Source organism: Pteronotus mesoamericanus, unplaced genomic scaffold, assembly GCF_021234165.1.
Source record: "Pteronotus mesoamericanus isolate MK-2021 breed Mesoamerican mustached bat unplaced genomic scaffold, CSHL_Meso_final contig_75, whole genome shotgun sequence".
In the NCBI taxonomy this organism is placed as follows: domain Eukaryota; kingdom Metazoa; phylum Chordata; class Mammalia; order Chiroptera; family Mormoopidae; genus Pteronotus; species Pteronotus mesoamericanus.
This window is the reverse complement of record NW_026555249.1, coordinates 7,780,783-7,803,648: the sequence shown is the minus strand read 5'-3', so window position 1 is coordinate 7,803,648 and position 22,866 is coordinate 7,780,783. Positions and strand designations below refer to the sequence as shown.

The 22,866-nt window shown below is 37.1% G+C and overlaps 1 protein-coding gene across 1 annotated transcript in view; it reads right to left on the bottom strand.

The window, feature by feature from the left end:
* Window positions 1-18,726, bottom strand: part of WDR70 (WD repeat domain 70) — a 222,567-nt gene extending 203,841 nt beyond the window's left edge. The window contains exons 1-5 of the mRNA XM_054583951.1: window positions 18,604-18,726; window positions 18,446-18,511; window positions 16,357-16,440; window positions 9,464-9,584; window positions 1,656-1,851 (exon numbers count right to left, since the gene is read on the bottom strand). Of these exons, the coding sequence (XP_054439926.1) occupies window positions 1,656-1,851; window positions 9,464-9,584; window positions 16,357-16,440; window positions 18,446-18,511; window positions 18,604-18,628 (492 nt within the window). The 5' untranslated portion in view covers window positions 18,629-18,726. The remainder of the gene's footprint in view (window positions 1-1,655; window positions 1,852-9,463; window positions 9,585-16,356; window positions 16,441-18,445; window positions 18,512-18,603) is intronic.
* Window positions 18,727-22,866: the final 4,140 nt, after the last annotated feature.

The following is a 22,866-nucleotide window of genomic DNA, read 5'->3' as shown; positions in this document are numbered from 1 at the left end:
TTTTGACTACTATTTTCTTGATATATTCTCTTTTATTCCTTTTTCATTTAACATTTCTGTGTCAATGTATTTTAGGTATATCATTCATACGCAGAGTATGTGTGAATTTTTCAGTCCAATCTGAGAATTGCTATCTTTAAAGTGGCAAGTTGGGTCCATATGCTTCTACTGTAAGGATATATTTGTACTCATGCCTACCATATTATTTTGCAATCTTTATTTACCGAAATTTCCTGCTCCTTCTTTTGTCTCCTTACCTGCCATTTATTGGAATGTTTGAATTTCATTCAATAACATAGGAATAGCATTGCAGTGAAAGTGGTACAGACAATAAGGAGATGCACTTTCTGCAGGAATTTTAAAAATTATAACAAAATGAACTGAAGATGAGTCTGCTTTATATAATCACTATTTGCTGACAATTCTAAAAATGTCAGTTTAGAAATTTGTGTTTTGTTGTGCTTGTTATTGGTGCAAAGTTTTAACAATATATGTAAGCTTTGAATTAGCATATTTTTACCTTTTAATATTGTATTCAACGTGAATCCCAGTTATACAGTCTATACCACATACATGCACATATGTACTCAACTACACACGTTTTCAGATGTTTTTAACGGTTCGAAATCATTCAGGCTTACTTCAAGGGTAATTCCATATCTCCAATCCCTGTTGTATCACAAATTTCTGCATTTCAACAGCAGATTCAGATTCAAAACAAAGATTATTAAGACAAAGACAAAATTTGAGTCTCTTCCATTTTGTTAGTTTTTGACTACCAGGGTTAAAAACAAAAAATGGCAGGCTAGGTAGGCAGAAGAATTAAAAAGGACAACATGTGACCATCTCAACAGATTTCATCAAAAACATTCTAAAGCAACAAATCATTTAATGACAATATTTGACATTATTTAGACATTTTCTCTGATTTCTACATATGAAAACTTTAATAGTTTTTACCAAATATATTAGAAAATGATGAATTTTCTATAAAATAGATTTTAGTAAAAATATTTCAAAAACATTTCAATATTTCTTGTCACACAGAAGAGGCTGGTATTAAAACACGATCCACTCCAGGTGTCAAACACACAAAGTATACCAATGGTTTTCTTTATTTTATGTTTTCTCCTTTTACTATTTTTGAGGTTATACAATTTATTTCTATTCTTTGAGCAACTCTTGAAGTTATAACTTACACTCTTGACTTAAACTAATCTTAAGTTAACTAATATCTCTGACCTCCTCCAAATAATACAAGTTCTTCAAAATGAATGAACTGATTTCACTATCACATCTTCCACATTATTTTTCACAAAAATTGGAGATCCACTTTGTTTTTAAATCCCACAAATTCATCATGACCATTATTTACACTCAATACTTATGAAGATTTAATAAAATACTTATTAATCAATTTCCTCTTTTCTAACACATTGCTTCCGGCTCTCCACGCATTATGTCTGAATTCTATTTCTCCATTCCTGAAGTTCTGCCTTTAGAGTTGAAATTTCAGCAAGGGCTTTCAGTAGTAAACTCAGATTTTCTTCTTTTCAATTTGCTCTCACTCATGAATAACAGTCTAGCAGGAAACTGACGTCTATACTACTCTAAACTACTCCGCCAAATTCTTAACTTACCACTCAAATACTTACTTCCTCCTCTTCTGAATCACCATCGCCATCATCATCTTCCTCCTCTTCTTCACGAAGAGGCGGTGGCAAACGACCAATAGCTTCCTCCATCTGATTCACCGGCTCTTCCGCCATGTTCGGGGGCAAAGGCGGGCCAATGAGCTCCTCATCATCAGAAGACTCGGAACTCTCTTCACTTTCACTGCTGCTTGTGGCACTGAAAACACAGAGCAGAACCTTCACCTCTGATGCGACAAGGAACACGCTCTAGGGACAATAGCGAGTCCTCAGGAAACCCCGACTCTTCTTCTAGCACTGAGTGTTAAGGTTGCTTTTACCTTAAGAAAGTAGAAAACTTACTTTATCCACTTATCTTACCTATGCATAAAATAAAGTCAGAAATAAAGGTCACAACAATTGTATGTTAGAGGCCCATTAGATCTTCTTCCCTCATGAAGGGCCAGCAGAACAACTGGAATGTGTAAGAAAAACCATAAAAATACAACATCAACAAAAGAAAATCACTGTTTATCACATTTGAATCCAATCACTGTTTGCCAAAAGAGGAAATAAAGCCAATCATGTAAGAAAGTTAACAGTACTCCCAAAATGTTACAATATAATTTCTGAAAAACAAACTACTTCTCAGTTCTAATTCAAGTTTGCTGAGCTGCTAAAGTGTTAAGCGCAGCATTCCTGGATCCTAAATCTACCTTATCCTAGGAGCATCACATTGATTCTTGACTGTCTGTCCAGTATGCCTGACAACCAACACGCACTCTCATTGCGGCCTTTACCAAACACCTCTAAGCCTTCGGGAAGCAGCCAACCCCCTACCCCCAACCCCTCTGCTTCCTACCCCAGCCCAATGAGTTGAAAACAGCATTTCTAATTGTATCGATTAATCTATCAAACATTTTATAGGTCTCAAAGGTGTCACTGCCTTCTAATTAAGTATTTCCAGTGTGCGAGCTCAAGAAAACAGAAAAATTCCTGTCCTTTGTGTTCAATGCTGTGTCTCTAGCCTAGACGATGCCTGACATATCTATTGAAGGAAAAATGGGATTTTAATCTAGGCTCACTATGGAAAGGAATACATTCTCACATACATGCTAACCTTACACAAAGGTAGGAGCTGGCAAGTCTCCACAGAGAGAGTTTCCTTTCGCTGTTGCAATGGTCCAGCCTACTCCCTGGGCTCCAGCCCCGCAGGGGAAGCGTGGGGGCCTTTGCACTTGCAGTTCCCTCTGCTGGGCCTGACGCAACACGGCCTCTTGCCCTTCACTGAGGTCTCCTGAAATGGCACCTCCTCAAACAGGCCGTCAGGGTCCCCCCACCTTTCTCAACTTTCAGACACATCCATATCCCTCACTCTTGCCTTAATTGTCCTACTGCGATTACCTTTATTACACACATGCTAAGTTATCTCATTCAACTGGTTATTTAGCTGTTTATAACCTATTATCCCTCCCCTCAAATAACTCCACAGCAATATGAGCTCAGACATTTCATCTGACATGCTAATTGCTGTATCCCAAAAATTATATAGAGATGGTCAACAAATATAATAATTAATAGTTGAATGACTGGCTAAATTTATATTAAAGTATTCACACTCTCAAATTTTCTCCCTCATGATTAAGTCACAAATTTCCAACAGTGCTGGTTTAGAGGTCAGAGTTTCTCAATGCAGAATGATTCAGGCCACAGAGGACTGTACACAGGAATGATAACCCTTAGAACCTATGCTTTAACTGAGTCAGTTCAGAAGCCAGCACTGAACTGAGAACCAAATGGAGCCATGCTATCTCACGGCTGACTGCAGGCCTTGCCCCCACCTGGGACTGGATGTACACAAGCCAGAAACAAACAATCTTTAACATCAATTCAATATTCTGAAAAACAAAGTCCATGAAATGAAGTCCAGAAATGTCCCTCACAGAAAACACAACACATTCCATGTTTAAATATGTCTTTGATTCAATGCAGTGCCCAAATATGAACCGGAGCCCGAGAAACAATATATATTAGATGAAAAGACAGTTAAGAATCAAATCCTAATATTTTTCTCAACTTACTTTTTAAAAGACAGCTTAGCTAAGCATTAAAAAGATGTATAGTTGTACAATTTCAATTTGGGAAGTAAATTCATAAGCAAATTCATTTTTTTTCTGGTACTAATTTCTTAAAAGGAAATGCAAACATCTAAGTCCTGCCTTACAAATTTGGAGTTCAGCAACATTTCTCTCCTATCTTGTACTTAAATTTCATAGAAAAAAAGACATATTTCTTCCCAGTATTTGATTTTTGAATGGCAACTTACATCACCATAATATTTCTTTAAAGCCAATAATAGTGATAGTCTTAGATGGTTGTCTTTCTATACACCAAAATTTAACATTGTAGGTTTTTAAATAATTATTTGTATGTTTTGTGAAACAGGCTCTCAATACACTAAAAGGGGAAAAAAATTAAAACACATAGTACTGAAAAAAATACAGCCAAGAGAGCAGAAGAGCAAGCCCAAAACTGAATTCAAATTATTTTAAGAAATAATTTATATATAACAAGTCTGCATTCAAAAATGGTGAAGAAAATGACCACCATGTAATAAATGCGAAACATATGTAAAATGAAATAGAAAGCTATCTTAGAATCATACCTTACATTACACATCAGAATCACCAAGATGAGCCAAAAGTCGAATCAAGGAAAGTTGGACCCCTGCTTCATACCATATACAAAGGTAACTCAAAAGGGATCAATGACCAAAATGTAAAAGATAAAACTATAAAACTCTTAGAAGAAAACAGAGGAAATCTTCATGACCTATAATTTGGCAATGGATTCTTAGCTATGACACCAAAAGCATGAGCAACAAAAAGAAAAAAATAGGTAAATTGTCTTTAAAATCTTTAGTATGATATTAAGACAATGAAAAGACAATTTACAGAATGGGAGAAAATATTTGCAAGTAATTTATCTGGTAAGGGTGTTATAACAAAGATATATAAAAGACTCCTACAACTCAAAACAGACAAATAACTCAATTTAAAAATGGGCCAAAGAAGATACATAAATAGCCAATATGTACATCAAAAGATGCTCAACATCAGTAGATATTAGCGAAATAATAATAGAAACCACAATGAGATACCACTTCATACCTACTAGGAGGACTGAAATAAAAACAAAGCAAAATGGAAAATAACAAGTGATAACAAGAATGTGGAGAAGCTGTAATCTTCATATATTGTTGGTAGGGGTGTAAAATGCTGGAGTCACTATGGAAAACTGTTTAGCATTTCCTCAAAAAGCTAAATATAAAATTACTATATGACCTATTAATTCCACCCCGATGTACATTTACCCAAAAGAATTTAAAGCAAAGTCTCAAACATATCCTTGTATGCCATTGTTCATATTTGTAAGACCTAAAGGTGAAAACAACCGAAGTATTATTCAACAAATGAATGAATAAACTAATTATAATTTACATATACAATAGAATACATCTATCTAGAATAGGCAAATACATGGAGAAAGTATCAATAGCTAGGAGATGATTAAGGACTAAGGGGAGAGGAAAGTGGGGAGTTTTGCTTAATAGTTCTAGTTTCTGCTTGGAGTAGTGAATATTTTTGGAAACAGTGGTGGTGGTTACACAACACTATACATGTTATTAATGCCTCTGAAACTGTACACCTTAAAATGCTTAAAGTGGTAAATTTTATGTTATAAAATCTTTATTATGATAAAAAAAAATCAAGAAAGTAGTAACAGGATACACTTCAGAAATATGGCCCTGGGCCGGGCGGCTCCGTTGGCTGGAGCACCAGTCCATGCCCCAAAAGGCTGCCGGTTCCATCCCCGGTCAGGGCGCACACCTAAGCTATGGGTCTGCTTCCCTGTCGGGGCACATGCAGGAGGCAACCCGCTGACGTTTCTCTTTCACATCCATGTCTCGCTCTCTCTCCCCCTTCCTCTCTGAAATCAATGAACATATCCTCAGGTAAGGATTCAAAAATAAAATAGAATTAAATTAAATTAAAATGTATACTGGTTTACAAAATTCCCAAAGAATTCCCTTTAATTGGGTTTTGACCCCAGGGTCAGCATGTCCCTTTCCAGGACCAGTCAACAGAGCTACTCACAGTGCTAAAGTGTAATGTTTGTGGTGACCAGCAAGAAGTTGCCCCTTGTTTTGTATCTCTGGGAAAACTAAAATCTGATAGCACTTACTTGCTTGATCTCTACTTGGAACTGAAGGCCTTTGAAAATAGAAGAAAAAATAATCTTCTTAGAACAAAATAACTGTCTTTATCCTGATTTTTTTCTTTCTTTCCAACAGATAACTACCTAGTTTCATTATATAATGTAAAACCAAATACCTAAATAGGAGATAAACACAACTATAAAGAATTCCTAGCCTGTTGTGTTCTTAATAAATCAGAACCTGTCTTAATAGCAGTCTTTATTTCTTAAAATATAGAATATTGCCTGGCCCAGAGACAAACTACATAATTGTTTCTTAAAAACAATTCATAGGCAGGCAAAAAATCAGCATTGTTTTGTTTGAGAACATTATCAATTCAACCATTGATTTCAATGGCCTTGTAATAGTTACTTGATTTCCACACATTTTCATGTGTTTCCTTAATATGAAAAATGTTAGGGGCATTGGTTTCCTAATGCTTTGCATAGCAGTAAAAGTTGCAGTACAGTCAAGATAACTAACTAAATACTCTGTTGCAGCCAGGTATTTCCCACAATTCCCAGAACATGACCCTGTTCCCAGCTCAAAGTCACTGTTCTCTAAACTGGAGTTCTGGGGTGAGACAATCACAAAAAAACACTGAATTGAGCTCTAAGCTTTCTAGGAACTACGACAAAAAGGAAAGAGTGTTCGATGTATCTAAAAAGAAAAAGATGTTAGAGAGGGATTTTTTTTTTTTTGTCTTGGCATTAAATTTAAAAAATAACTTGTTCCCTGACTGGTGTGGCTCAGTTGCTTGGGCGTTGTCCCACAGAGCGAAAGGTGGCCCATCTGATTCCAGGTCAGGGCACATCCCTGGGCTGCAGGCTTGGTCCCCAGTCAGGACGTGCATGAGACAAGTGATCAATGTTTTTTGGCCTCTCTCTTTTGCCTCTAAAATAAATAAGTAGCTTATTATATGCACTCTAGAAAACATCTTGGATTGCATCTTGTAGTAAATAAGGATGTTCTTAATATAGCCACTTATGTAAACAGACTTCAAAGTTTTAATTAATTTTAGCCACGGTGAAGTTATTTTATAGTAAAATGATTCAATGTACAGAAGCAGTTTAAAGAATCCCATAATAGATAACAGGAAATGAAATGTACATGAAATAAAAGGTTTGACAAGTCTATTCACCTGCAATGGATTATTCACTTGAGATCTTCTGAAACTGAGTTAAATTTCCATTCTTTGATCAATGAAATAGAGTAAGGTTCTATAATATTTTTCTTGATGATTCTTTCTTTACATTTTATAATTATAATGTCAGTAACAGTTTTGTAATTTTAATCACTAATGACAAAAGTAATGCTTGGGTTTTGTCATATCAATAAAATGTATCCCCAAGACGAATAGTGCATGTTCTTTATCTTTGGGTTTTAAAGTTCATATTGCAGCAAAATACAGAATCGACAGAACTATTGAAACTTTTAAAATTTTCAATTGATGGCATCATTGTGTTTGTAAAACCCTTGGCAATGAAATGAGTTCCCAAAAAAACAACTGTAGTTTTTAACATCTTCAATCATCCCAAAAGAAACTGAAGGTGAATATTAAATACTCCTATGAAAAGGAGGAGTTTTTCTCTATCACATTGAAACCTGGGGATATTGTGAAATTGACAACTGGGGCACTGTGAGATTGACAACGGATATGCAACTATAGATAATGCAAAACTAAACTGTCTGACTAGTATATAAAAGAAGGACACTCTACAACTGGGGGTGGCAAACTTTGGCCTGGTACTTCTTTCTTTCTTTCTCTCTCTCTCTTTCTTTTTTATTGACCGATTTTGGAGAAAGTAAAGAAGAAGGGGAAGAGAGAGGAAGGGGGAAGAAAGGGAAAAAGATCAATTTTGTCGCTCTACCAATTCATGCATTCATTGATTGAGTATTGTTATGCACCCTGGAAGGAACTGAACCTGCAACTTTGGCAAAGCAGGATGATGCTCCAAACAATTGAGCCACCTGGTCAGGGCCCTGGTGCTTGTTTCTTAATGATTTACTGGAATACAGTCAAGCCCACTTGTTTATGTATTGTCTATGGCAGAGTTGAGTAGCTGAGAAAAAGACCGTAGGGACCCAATGCCTAAAATGTTTACTATTGTCCTTCATAGAAAGTTTGCTGACCCCTGCTCTCTCCTAACGTATACAAAGATGTGTGTGTGCCTCAGAGCCTAAGCAGGCGTAAGGGTTGCACTGTTAGGAAAACAGGCTTGTAGTTCCATGTAGACGTTCCTCCTGACAAAAATATGATAGAAAAGACCAATTTTATAAAAGAGTGAGAGTCTTTTCAAGAGCCTAGACTGAGATACCAAAGATCTGTACAAGGACACAGATGAACAGAAAAAGAAATGACATACTATAAATAGTATTTTGTATATTCAGGTATTTTATGGGTGGTTTTCTTTTGTTTGTTTTTTTTACCATGAACAGAAGAAATGTCAGTCCCATGGTAGACTTTGCCACAAATAGTTTCATGGAACCAATCCGACACTTACAAACATACCTTAACAACATTAGATTTCTTGTATTATTTCATCCAGATTTGACATCTATATACCTATTTATGTCTTTCTAAATTCTTAATAATTAAGTTACATAGTATTGCCCTGGCTGGTGCAGCTCAGTGGATTGAGCACCAGCCTGAGAACCAAGAGGTCACAGGTTCAATTCCTAGTCAGGGCACGAGCCTTGTTGGGGGCTGAGTCCCCAGTATAGGGCATGCGAGAGGTAATCATACATTGATGTTTCTCTCCCTCTCTTCTCCCTCCTTTCCTCTCCCTCTAAAAAATAATTTTTTTAAACTGCTTCAATGAGTTATAACATATATTAAAATTAATAATAATAATTAAGTTATATAGTATTAAATTTCATTTTAAAGTAATTTTAATGGCTGCTTTTGCCTATGACCCAGTAAACTTTATAATGTGCCTCCATTTATATTCTCTTTTTTTTACTCCTTACCCAAGGATATATTTATTGATTTTCAAGAGAGAAAGAGACACATGGATGTGAGAGAGGAGCATCGATCAGTTGCCTCCCATACGTGCTCCAACCGGGGACTGAACCGCACCTAGGCATGTGCCCCAATGAGGAATCAAACCCAAAACTTTTGGCGTATGGTATAACATTCCAACCTACTGTGCAACCCGGCCACGGCCGTTTATATTCTTTCTCATTATCTATATCAGTAAAGGGTCCCTCCAAATAAGGTTATCATGAATGCAGAGTTTGGAAAAGGGGACAAAAGATATGTGTCAAAATACACATGACAAAAATTATAAACTTAGCAACATCTTTCCCACTTTATATAAAGTTATGCTCTGCAGTCAAAAGTCATAGATTTCAACACTACCATCTGGAATACTTAGGAAACCTCAACCGATGACACAACATGAAAACAACATGACACAGGACCTTCTCATGACCCTAGGGATATGCTACAATACACTATTACCCGAACTGGGAGAAATTATGACAGCCTTTTCATACCATAAACTTTGCCTAACATGTTATGAACACCTAGAAAATGATGGTGTAATAGAATCCTTTTGAGAAAGTCACGTACCTGGAAGATGATTTAGAGCAATCTCTGACCACATTTGAGCCTGAAGATGTTGGTTCAATATCTTCACTTTGCCTTCTTAATTCTTTCTCTCTGTTCATTTCTTCCTCTTTTTCTCTTGCTTCTGAGAAGATAAAAATAAATTTCCAATAGTCAGACTTCAAAATCTGTCAGTTTTAAAAAGGATGACAATGAACAGTCATAAAGATGTAATTTAGAGTGTTACCACTAACAGCAAAAAATTATCACCCCAAATGCCCAACACTAGGAAAATTAAATTACTGTATATCAATAACATAAAATAAAACCAATAAAAGAAGCAACAGAAAATGTACACATCTGGGAAAATATTAATAGATATGTTAAAGAAAATTAGATGTGAATAGAATATGAACAGGATTGCACTATGTAAAAAAATGTGGAGGGTGATAAGTAAAACAAGTATTCAAATGTAAGATTTGACATAATTTCACTTTTTTCAATTATAACTTACATTCATTATTATTTTGTATTAGTTGTAGGTGTACAGCAGTGGTTAGACAATCATAAACTTTACAAAGTGTCCCCCCCCCAGATATTTCAAGTACCCACCTGGCACCACACATAATTAAGACAAGGTTATTGGCTGTATTTCCTATGTTGTACTTTACATCCCCACATAACTTCAGTTTTTATTTTTAATGTTTTAAACTATAAATTCAGCACTTTGTTCATTTCTGAACTCTTACACTGGATTTTTGGTAAGAAAAAGTTTCAATTACATTAGGTTGGTAGAGCTGTTTACCTTGGAAAGACCAAAATGTATCCAATGAAACCTAATCTTTTTCCTCTGATAATCCCACTCTACAATGGGGGACACACAGGAAGCAAATGAGTTACATGAGTAGTATGGTTCTCAATCACTACCATCCTCAATAACCGGAGATAATCTTTAACATTTTTTCCTTAATAATGAAAAACAATACACTGAAAATTAAACAGTATCAAAGGACACTTATTAATTAAAATGTTGTACTCTTCAGGGTCCAGTTCCTTGCTAGGATATAAAGGATGAGAAATAAGGAGACAACCAGTAAATGTCAACAAGTAGCCAGCCTTATATTTTAAACATGGAAGATAAAACCCCTCAGGGAGACATTAGGCCAATGCTATAGCTCCAGTTCCTGTTTTCTGTGTTTGGTTATTTGGGCTCTCGGATAGTCTGAGATAGGTTAGGAGTCAACAGTTCCACTCTGACAGCGGGAGGAGCTTAAAAAAAAAATAAACAGAAGGATAATGCCCAAATTTAAGAATGGGCCTGCTTGGCTCCTACCATCACCCACGTCTCCAGTCAATCCCTCCCCACCCTTCAGGGCAGGGGCGAGGTTGGGGGGCAATGGGACACCATGTTGGGACACCTGGACTCTAGGCTCAGGTCTTAGGGACAGCACTGACCCCGATCGGGAAATGACACCAAGGTACATATTGTCAGGCACCAGCCCCTTTTTCCCTTGCTTAGAAAGCCAGTTCTCCCCAGGTAGGGGGCAGCACCGAGCTTCAGGAGATGCTGGGCCCCTCCCAGACCAGAAGGGGTGACTACCTATTCCCAGTCGACCATATTGCTCTTGCCGATGGCCGCTTTTGGAATTCATGTGCCACACTATAACTACGCAGTAAGATGTGAAGGGAAGTCAACGAAAGGTACACTGGAGAAAGGTTTTCTCCTCCTAAAAAGTGAGATACAAAACAGTTTCCTTCCGGCCTGTGGAAGTGGTCAGCTCCATGTAACAAATTATCTGCTGATAATTTTGGGTCATGAAGACAGTCAGCTTAGGACAAGTGACACCCTAAAACTGGCAAAGCAGGAAAGGGAGAAAAAACCTTCATGTCCTTTGTGCCAAAATGCAGATGGAAGAGCCCCATTCCAGATTTTGTGTCATGGGTGGTAATATGTTTTTCCTATTTGAGCCATTTTTAATTTGCTCTTCTGTGACTTCTTTGCCAAGTAACCAAAAGCATCTTAATATCAGCCTTCATTTAACAACAACTGCAGCTAATACTTACATAAGGCTTACTATGTACCAGATATTGGTTGAAGCGCTCCCTATACTCTTTAGTCTTCGGTTTACAGTTAAAGAATCTAAGGCATATAGAAGTGAAGTAGGAGCTACTAAGTCCCAGCGCCGTGAACTCAGGTTCCACAACTAGATCATCCTTTGAGGTGATTAGACTTTCTAGAGACTAAAACTGTAACCCACCCCACCGTTCTTTTAACAGTGTTTCTGTAAATGATGACCTGTTTACTAATACATGACTGCGGATAAACAGCCTGTTCACTTAAGAATCCTAGGAGCTCACTTCAAAAGCAGCAGACCCCAACCCTCAGACATCCGGCTCTGGGAGATTTGTTGACCTTCCGTCAGTCATCTGAACAGGTTGTGTTGACCTGCTGGAGTCCCCTCAGTAGAGAACTCTCAACTCTCTCCTTTTGAGTCCTTCGTTCTGTTCCGTTTTTTTTTCTTCTTCCTCCTCCCCCCTTATAAAAACCCCTGCCTGTGTCAAATTCAGATGGTCTTTGTGATGAGAGTTCACCATCTTCTCAAGCTGCTGACTGCTGAACAAACCACATTTTCCTTCCACCAGCCCGTCTCTTGATTATTGGCTTTTGAGCAGCAGGCAGCCGGAGCTGAGTTTGGTATCAATATTACCCAACAAGCACCACCTGTCTTACAGAACAGTGAGCCTGAAGCTTTACCGCTTGCTTTCACCAGACTCCTTGGGAATGGTGACCCACCCACCTGTCTGACTAGAATTCCTGAGCAGTGGATAAATACGCCAAACTATTGTCCCTTCCTGGTGAAGGATCTAACTTTTTCATTTAAAATTTTAACTTTTTTTTTTTTTTTTTACCCTAGCAAGACTTTTCTATTCCAAGAGATGCTATTATCTGCTGCTTCATGAAAGCACAGTGGGAAATGGGGCTGTGGCTGGAAGAAAAGAAGACATTGCAGGAAAAAAATTTTTTTTTCCTTATTGTTGGCTGAGGACAAAAACCAAACAAAAGGAATCCAGCCCTGGCTGGTGTGGCTCAGTGGACTGAGTGCCAGCTGCAAACTGAAAGGTCACCAGTTCGATTCCCAGGCAGAGCATATGCCTCGGTTGCGGGCTGGGTTCCCACTTTGGGGCGTGTGAGAAGCAATGAGGCAACTGATCCATGTTTCTCTCCCTCTCCTTCTCCCTCCTTCCCCCTCTAAAAATAAATAGTATCTTAAAAAAAAAAAAAAAGAATTCAATATACTGTAAATCCCTGACAGAGGGGATTGTTTTGTGCATTTTCACCAAATGTGGAAACAAGCACACTGTAAACACTATAAAAATGTCTTCCCTTAACAAAAGTGAATTAATGTACTCTCCAACACAGTTTATTCTTCCAAGCCCCTCATTTTATTGTTACCTCTTTACTTTCAAATAGCTACCAATTCTGGATAACCATTTCTGCCAAAGCACCTCATACGTATGTGACTTTCATCTATGTTAACTGTAAACTATTCAAAACTACCAGGTCCTATCTGGCCTGATTCACATAAATTGCAGATACAAATGAATGTAATTTGGCACCTGAAAATCTCATAGCCAATCATTATAGTAACCACTTAACTTAAAGAAATCAGAGTTAAGATAAACAAATGTAAACGAAGTAAAGTCACTATAAATATAAGCTAGAATAAATATTTTCTAATCATGATTTTTTTTACCTAAAATTAAACATTTTAGATATTAAATGTTTACCTAAATGTTATTCTAATTTAAACAATTCACTAGCCTACCAATTTCAGGCAAATTTAATGTTAAATGTTTAATGTCAAAATACTAGAAAGTAAAAAAATAACTTCAACTACATTAGTTAATATTTCTCCATTAACTATTTAGAAATGTAACTACTGTGTACAAAGCTGTTATTCATTGTAAATATCAAAAGGAATAAGGTTATTGTCCTCAATACATGAACAATATTAAAATAAATTTGTAACATTTTTAAGACAAAAACAAAGGCAGGAGACAATTATGATGTCCAGAAAGGTTTTGAGATAATACCTAGAAAAGGTAAAATATGAGTGAGGCCTTAGAGGATGGGATAGAATATAACTAGATAGGAAGGCTATTTCAAGTTAAAAATTAAAGCTTTTTTAATTTCTAAAATTTCTGGGATAATTCTTCTTTTCAGGATCATGAACTCACCCATGGAAATTATATTCAATCCTACCTTAACCATTTTTTTCAAGGAAGCTTCTGCCAGCATAAAACAGAGGTTCATAATCTCTCCAAAGCGTGGCCATGCCCGAAATATAAATCTGAATTAAAAAAAATTTTCTTCCTCATTTACTTCCTCATAGTATAACAGTGCTAAAAAGGGTCTCTTACACATCCTTAGATATCCTTATATATCCTTAGATACACTTATAGCTTTTGGGAACATTAAAAAAATTTAAAAATAACTTGTACAGTATTTCCTGATATTTTACGTATTTTATTGAGATTTTAAGGTAGTTCATCCTTTCTACTAAAGCACTGAAACCGAAACAGTTCATATTCATATGCAGAGACAATTAAACTTGCTCTTAAAGGGGACCAAAGGGATTAAGAAGTACAAATTGGAAGTTACAAACAGTCACAGGGATGTAAAGTACAGCATAGGGGATACAGTCAATGATACTGTATAACTATATTATGCCAAGTGGGTACTAGACTTATGGGGGGAAATCATTTCATAAGTTATATAAAGATCTAACAACTATTCTATACACTTAAGACTAATATAAAATAATATTCAATGTCAACTGAAATTGAAAAATTTAAATTAAAAACAATTTTTTAAGGTCAGACACAAAAATGGGGGTGGGGGGGACTTGTAGCTAAAGTTCCTATTTTCTTCCGGGTGGATGTCAATGCCTGGGGAAAGACTCCAGTATCAATCATGAGATAAATAATGCCCATATCAGAATTCTTGAACTTTTAAGAAAGTAAGTCAAACTTTAGATTTGTACGTTTAGAGATGAGGGATGGAAACAGCAGTCCAAGTCCAAGGATGTAATACTAAATCAAGAAAACTCAACACGCTTAATTTATCCACTAATATCACAGAAGAAAAAAGTCTTAAGATAATTTTTCAAAATTTAAAAAATCTAATGACTCCATTGAAATTCCTCTTAATTGCTAAATGCAAACATGTTTTTACTTAAAAAAAAAAAGACAGGAATTCAAAATGACACTTATAAAGTATTTTATTATTCAAAAGGGACTGAACCCAACCTCTTAGTCCCCTCAAGAACCTTCTAAGGGAAGTCTTATCATGTCCACCTAGCAGATGGGGAAATTAAGGGTCTAAAATTTGAAAATCCACCCAATGTTACTCATCTAATAGAATGTGGGGCTGACCCCCAAACCTAGGTCCTCCAATTTCAAATCCCAAGCTCTTTATAATGGATCATGCCATTTAAAACATTCTCCCAAGTGGAATTTGGTTTTTGAGCATAATTACAGTTCTATATATTCAATCCAATCTTCTCAAATATATATTGAGAACCTATGGTGCAAGGCATGGTACTGGATACTATAAAACTTAAGTAGTTGAATAAGATAATCCCTGTTCAAAGTATTTTGTATCACATAGTAAAACAAGTAAATACAAGAAAGCTGTAATAGTATAAACATTTACTAAACTGTTTAAAAATTAAATGTTTAATGCATCTATAAATATGCTTCAGACAGTATGCCCTTGTATCCTGTTTGATGATATTAAATGATTTAATATTTTTAGGTGTGGTAATAGTATTCTAGTTTTCTAAGACTTATCAGGGTGATCACTGCGTAAGTTGTAGAAATATGTACTCACATATTGTACACCTGAAATTAATATAATATTGTATGTCAGTTATAACTGAATTTTTAAATGTTTTTTCAAAGAATCCTTATCTCTTAAAAACACAAACTAAAATATTTATAGGTGAAACATAAATATCTAAAATTTGTGTCAAAATAATCTGAGAGGGGCAGTGAATGGAAATAACACTAGCCATGAATTATTATAATAAACCTGTGAGAGGTACATGTGATTTCTTACTGTACTTTTGTGTTTGAAATTTCACGTAATAAATAGATCTCTGGAGAGCTATTTTTTCACAATTTAAAAAAAAATGTTATTCTGCTCTAAATTTATTATTTTGAAAACAAGTACCAGAGCAACATTCACTTCAATTTTTCCTGGAGTCCTGCCTGACTTCTATTCCCTTCTGCTCTACCAGGTCACACCTGTCTCCTCTCTAGTGTGAGAATGATCTGAAACGGATCCAAAGGAAGCAGTAAAGGAGTCAGTGTCCTTCCAAGACCCTGAGGTGGCACCTAGAATTGGCAACCACCTAGTATCAATCCAGACAGTCTGGAAATTAAGGCCTTCATTAAACGTCTGATACAGCTCAGTACTGCAGGGGTTCAACAGCAGCAGCCACATTCACTGTATGTCTCAATTTTCTATACTGTCTGGGTCAACAGTCAGTGGTGTACACAGCTCTGAGAGCCACCTCTCGCCCAGCCTTCCAAATACTGGTTCCGCTGTAAGCAGGAAAGAAAAAGTGAAATGAGAATCAGATAGAGGCGGAGGGAGAGGTAATAGAGAAACTGCTATTCTGATTCTTATATATGAAGATTTTAGCACTCAGACTTACTTACTTTATTTAGATGCAACTTTTACCATGTTTTTTTTTTAAAAAAACAACCAAAACCCTCTGCTTCCCAAGGAAGCAGTACATACGGTCTTTTAATAATTTTGAATTTTTTTCAGTCTTACGATAACTGTCAATATCTTTGTGTAAGAGGTACACAATATCTAAACCAATAAAACAGCAGATAATTGAACTTACCCAAAGTTTTCCGACTTCTTTCCACAGCTGTTCTTCGAGTTTGTTCAAACATTGCTTCCAAATCAAATGTGCGAGCTTTTTTCCCTAAAATACGAATAAGTGGCACACTGAGACTTTCTTGCATTAAACTGGCCAAACTTTAGGTACTCAATCAATATTTACTGACTGATCAATAAGCACTTCATCTTCTGATTGATAGCATGGCTACAAGACAACCATGAAGTATCAAGGAAGAAAGTATACTTCCCAGTGAATTCTGAATGACAATCTCATCACCAAGTGCCATTAACCAGCCATCTTTTCCATCCTCCTCTAATTCATCAAGACACTACCCCTTAAAATTACAACATTGGTATGACAGGCAGAATGGAGAATGTACACAACCTATCTCTGGAGCCCAGGAATATGTAACACTACATGGCAAGAGGGACTTCATGGATGTGATTGAAGTCATGGACTTCAAAGAGATTATCCTGGCTGGCCCAATCTATTTTCAGGAGCCCTTACAAGTGAAGAAGCAGAACAAGCATGGCAGAAGACAGAGCTCTGAAGTGTGAGGACTGAAGGTACAGCAGTCTGTTTGAAGATGAATGGCGCACGATGACAAGTAATGCAGATACATTAAGGAGCTAGAAGACTCACACTTACAACTAGCAAGGAAATGGGGACTCAGCTCTAAAACCATAAAGAACCAAATTCTGAATGACCTTGCAAGCAATTTTATATGTTTTCTTTTAAAAAAAAATACTACCTACTCTGTTGGTAAGAATATGGTAAAAATGGCATTCTTAACATTGAAACAACCTTTCTGAAGGTCATTATAATAATATGTACCAAAAAGTTTTTAAAAATACATACCCAAATTTTTTGGTTACATTTTATGATTTTTATTAAAGTAGTCTGTCTAGAAATCTACCCTATGGAATTACACATAAAATTCCTTTTACAAAAGAAGGTAATTATTTACAAAAATGTTCATTTTAGCATTGACAAAAGTTAGAATTTGAAACAGTGCAGGAGAAAGTTAAAAATATCACAAATTATGGCACTTCTATTAAATGGGCTGCTATTCATCCATTAAAAAAATCAGGGTTTGGAAGAGCATTTTATAATATGGGGAAATCCTCACAATACAAAGAATTAAATTATGTATAATTAATAAAAATATAAAAGTATACATACACATCTTAATTTTAATACACACCAAAAAGGACTGAAAACCTAACTTTTAAGCCATGATTTTGAAATCATGTGATTATGAATTATTTTACTTCCTTCTGATTTATTGTGTTCCTTATATTTTCAATATTTTCTGCTAGTTTTGTGTGTTATTTCTGAAGTTAGGGAGAAAGCTATTTTAAGGAACTGATACAAAAACAAGTACTCCGTATATTCCCACGTTAGACTATAGTACTTTTGTAGACATGAGCACCTAGAAAATAGTAAAAAATGTGACTCAAGACGTCATCAAAATAGATGAATGTATGAAACAATGAACACAAGAAGTGGACACATTAGCTTGACATCTGTCCTCTCCAAGATGCAAAAGAAATGGGGTGAGAAAACAATTTACGTTTATTCTTACTAACAGCAATATTTTCAACAGCTGACTACATGTCTGTTTGAGACCTTTTTACCTTATAGAGAGCGTGCCAAGACTATGCTCCACAAGAGAGACTAAAGTGACGATTCTGGAGATGAAAGACTTGCATCAAAAAGAACTTAAAACCATTATAACAAGACTTAACGGCCCATTTGTTGCCAAAAGGGCCACAGTCACGGGACGCAAATAAAGAACTCCCTCCACCAATCAACACCCTCCACCATGTGGGTCACAAGGCAACCTTTCTTTCTCACGAAGCTTCCCTAAATGTCACCTGAGCTACTCCCAATAAATAGGCAGGAGTCAGAAAACTGATGAGGAGGAGGGTGTCGAGAAACTGCAAGATATACACTGAAGAGCAAAAGCTTTTAGGACTTGGCACACTGGAAGGTGCGGAGCAGAGGTGACAGCTCGGCCTCCCCTCAACCTGCGGATCTTAAAACCCCTGCAAAAGGAGACGGCGTTACGCCTTGTGTAGTCACTCACCGAACCCCGTGAAGCCCATGGTGACCGCCAGCTGCGGGTCCGGTCCCGATGCGTCGGAGCCTGTCACTGGGAGAAAAGAGAGGGTGGTCTCGTTAGTGCGGCGCCCCCGGAGTCCCCAGCCCGATCCACCCTCCCCGGGCTCGCCTCACGGAACCCACCTTCGTTGGGCCCCGGGCGCTCCATCGCCAGCTTCCCGTAGCAGAACGATCATCAGCTGCAGCCCAAACTCCTGCAGCAGGTTCACAGCAAACCCAGCAGGAAGTAATCCCTTCGAGCGTCTCGTGGCCAAGGCCAAGAGCGGCGCCTTCCGCCGAGGGACGGCGGCCTCCCAAGCAGCGCCGCCCTAGCGGACTGGCGGGGCACGAACCCCCGGGTCGGAACTTCCCTGGGGGTTTTCTAAGACCCTTTTAATTTTAACAGGTGTTTACCGCTAAGGTGATAATCCTCACAGAATTATAAAGAAAAGCCAACAAACTCCTTTTCTTTGCGTTTTCTCCTCTATGGGGAAACACCCACAGTTTTCGACCTTTTGAGCATATTTTTAAAAAGAAATGCGTATTTACTACACGACTGACAGGTACTCAGAAGCCAAAAAGACCTGAGTAGCTAAAAGAGTTGTCAGAAAATGCTCTAAAGCTTATACTCTTAGCCCAAACCTCCCTCTATTAGCCATGTTTATTGAGTTTCCTAGTCCACAGCAAGAGCTCCAAAGTACTTTATTCAGTTCATTGTATTTCACTTTTCATTGTTTTTTAAATATTTTAATATTTTTTATTTCATTTTTATCCATTACCATTTATCCCTCCATACCCTCTTCCACCTCTTCCCCTTCCATTGGTTTTAATTACTTTACAACACTACTCCTTGTCTGTGCTATGAACTAATAGCATATTATTTATCTACATATTTCTGAATTCTAGCAAAACCATGTATAAGCCTAATGATGTTGCTGAATGCAAATATTTTCATAAAGTTACTCATTAGTTGCACTACTACCTTAATCTATCTCAAATTATGCTCTATCTATAAACCCTTAATGATAATGATCAAGATTAATAGTGTTTCCGTTGCTCTTAAAATTAAATGCAAAATTAGCATGGCCTCCAAAGCGTTCCCAAGTTCTGTTTCTATTTTCCACCATGCAAGTCTTCTTTTAGTTTTACAGGCAGCCTTAGAACATGATGTCCTGAAGCTCTGACTCTTCACCAATTCCAATGCCCTTCATTTAACCCCACTCATCCTTCAGGCCTCAAAATAATCTCCAATCCTCTTGTAAGCATTTACAGACCTTTTCAGGCCTCCAAGTTAGGCCCTTTTTACCTATCAAGTAACCTAATCCTCAGTGGGCACTGAGTACTTGCTAAATGAATAAAAGAATAAATGGCCTTGGCCAGTGTGGTTCAGTTGGTTGAGCCTTGTCCCTAAACCAGTAGGTCTCGGGTTGGATTCCAGAGTAGGGTAGATGCCTAGGTTGCAGGTTAAGTCCCCTGTCGGGGCAAGTAAGAGAAGTAATTAACTGATGGACGTTTCTCTCTCACATCAATGTTTCACTCCCTCTCATTCTCCCTCCCTTTCCCTCTTTCTAAGATCAAGAAGCATGTCCTTGGGTGAGGATTTTTTTAAAAAAGGAACGAGAGAATAAGAGAAAGTAGGTGTGAAGGCAAAACTACTCTCCTTACATGCAGGATGTTATATAACTTGGCACAACCAAGTTTGGTTTCATCCCAACAGATTATTGAACTGCAAGTGTCAAAAGTCACTGTGAACTTCAATTAATAATGGTAGTTCATTGCACCTTTAACAAAAGAAGTTATTAATGCCACTGGTCTCTTTTCTGAGTACAGATGAACAGGCCTTAGGGAGTAGATTAGAACTTCATGAGTACAGCTCATTGTGTAACCCATACCCCAGGCTTATAAATAGCTATTTCATTTCCTCACTAGTCAAGAACCTATAAAGGTTTGAGATGATATGTAAACTTTTTTTTTCTTTTGAGGCTTTAATTTCAGAGCAATTTAAGTCTCAGAGAAAAATAGAACAAAAAGTACAGAGATTTCCTATACGCTCCCTCCCGACACACATGCATAACCTCCCCCATTATCAACATCACCCACCAGAGTGATTCATTTGTTACAGTTGATGAACCTTCATTAACATAATCACCTTAAGTACACAGGTTTCAATCATGGTGTTGTACATTTTATGGGTTAGTATAAGCGTATCATGACCGGTATCCATCTTTATGGCATGACTTAGAATATTTTTACTGTACTAAAAATTGTGCTCTGCCTATTCATCCCTCTTCCCTACCACCGCCAAACCCCTGGTATTTGTACTGTCTCCATAGTTTTGCCTTCTCCCGAGTGTCATTGAGTTGGCATCATTCAGCCGTATGTAGCCTTTTCAGGTTGGCAGCTCTCAGTAACATACATTTAAAGTTCCTCCCTATCTTTTTATGACTTAACACTCTTTTTTTTTTAAGCACTGAATTATATTCCATTGTCTGAATGTACTACAATTTACTTATCCATTCAACCTTGAAAGGACATCTTGGTTGCCTCCACGTTTTGGGGATATGAATAGAGCTGCAATAAACATCAGTGTGCCAGTTTTAGTGTGGACATGTTTTCAGCTCCATTGGGCAAATATCAAGGAGCAAGATTACTGAATCATATGTTAAGAGTGTGTTTGGTTTTTAAGAAACTGAAAAACTGTCCTCCAAAGTGGCTGTACCATTTTACATTCCTGTCAGCAATGAATGAGGGTTCCTATTCTTCTATAGCCTCACCAGCATTTGGTGTTGTCAATGTTCCAGATTTTGGCCCTTGTACTATGTGTATCTCATTGTTGCTTTAATTTGCATTTCCCTAATGATATATAATGTGGAACATCTTTTCACATGCTAAATTGCCATCTGTATATCTTGTCAGGGTGTCTGTTTAAAGTCTTTGGCCCATTTTTAAATCAGATTGCTTTCTTATTGAGTTATTTGCATGTTTTGGCTTGCAGTTCTCTGTCAGATGTTTTTCCAAATATTTTCTGTCAGTCAGTGGCTTGTCTTCCCATTCTCTTGACATTGTCTTTCACAGAGCATAACTTTTTAATTTAAATCTAGCTTATTATTTCTTTAATTGGATCATGTCTTTGGTGTTGTATCCAAAAAAAAATCAATTTACCCAAGGTCATCTAGGTTTTTCCCTTATGTTCCAGAGATTTTATAGTTTTGCATTTTACATTTGGGTCTGTGATCTATTTTCAGTTAATTTTTGTGAAGGGTATATGGTTTGTGTCAAGATTTTTTTTTTTTTTTTTTTGCATGTGGATGTCCAGCTGTCCTCGCACCATTTGTTGAGGAGATTCTATTGTAGCTATACAAAATTTTAAAATACTAAGTGCTAGAAGGAAAAAAATGGAAAATGGAAATCATCAACCAGTGGGAGTAGATAATCATACTTATTACAGGAAGATGTACTTGTTTTTGATAAAAGAGGGAATAATTGCACTAGTGGAGACTTTCACATTAAAGTATTTTTTCCTGGTTTTCTTGCATGAATATCATAAATGTTAAGTGTGCCAGGGCAGATTTGAATTTTTGAAGCAAAATAAATTTACTCACAAATTTGAAAGGCAAGATACCACGGTTTTCTGAAAATGAGTTCCAGAACTATAATGTCTGGGTTCAAAACCTGGTTCTGATAATATGTTTTAGGTGAGTTACTTAGACTCTCCGTGCTTGAAATACCTCATCTGTTAAGTGGCTTTAAGACTTAAATTAAGCTGGGGTGGGCGGGGGAGGGTAGAGAGATTGAGCAAAAAGGAAAAAAGGACTCATGGACATGGACAACAGTGTGGTGATTGCTCGGGGGGAGGGGCGGAATAAGGGGACTAAATGGTAAATCGAAAAAATAAAGGTTAAATTAAAAATAAATTTAAAATTTTAAAGAAGAATTAAATGAAGACTGCTGTTTGAAGAAGTATGGTTTGATTTCACCACTCAAGTTGCCTTCTGTATGAAATGAAGCTTCTCTCTCCTCTCCTTGCTCATTTCTCCTCTCATTCTAGTGCAGTTAATACCTACCACATACAAAAATTATGGTGATACACTTTATTGCCTTTCTTGTGTGTCCCTGCATGAAGCACCTTGAGGACAGGAATGCTGTGTCCGTTTGATATTCCTGGCACCAGGCACAATGCCTGACACAATTAAGAATTCAGTTTCTGCAGAAGGACTGGGTGATCTGTTGGGTGACTTTTATACCAGTCCCTCTGCTATGAATTAGAATCACCTGCTTCCTCTCGGTAATGCAAGGCAGCTGCCCCCAGCACGCAGCGAAAGATTCCTTAAACACACAATTGTTCACAGTAACGGGCCACAAAGTCAAACGGCAGCGACGCACAAATAGAAGAGCCTGATTGATTTT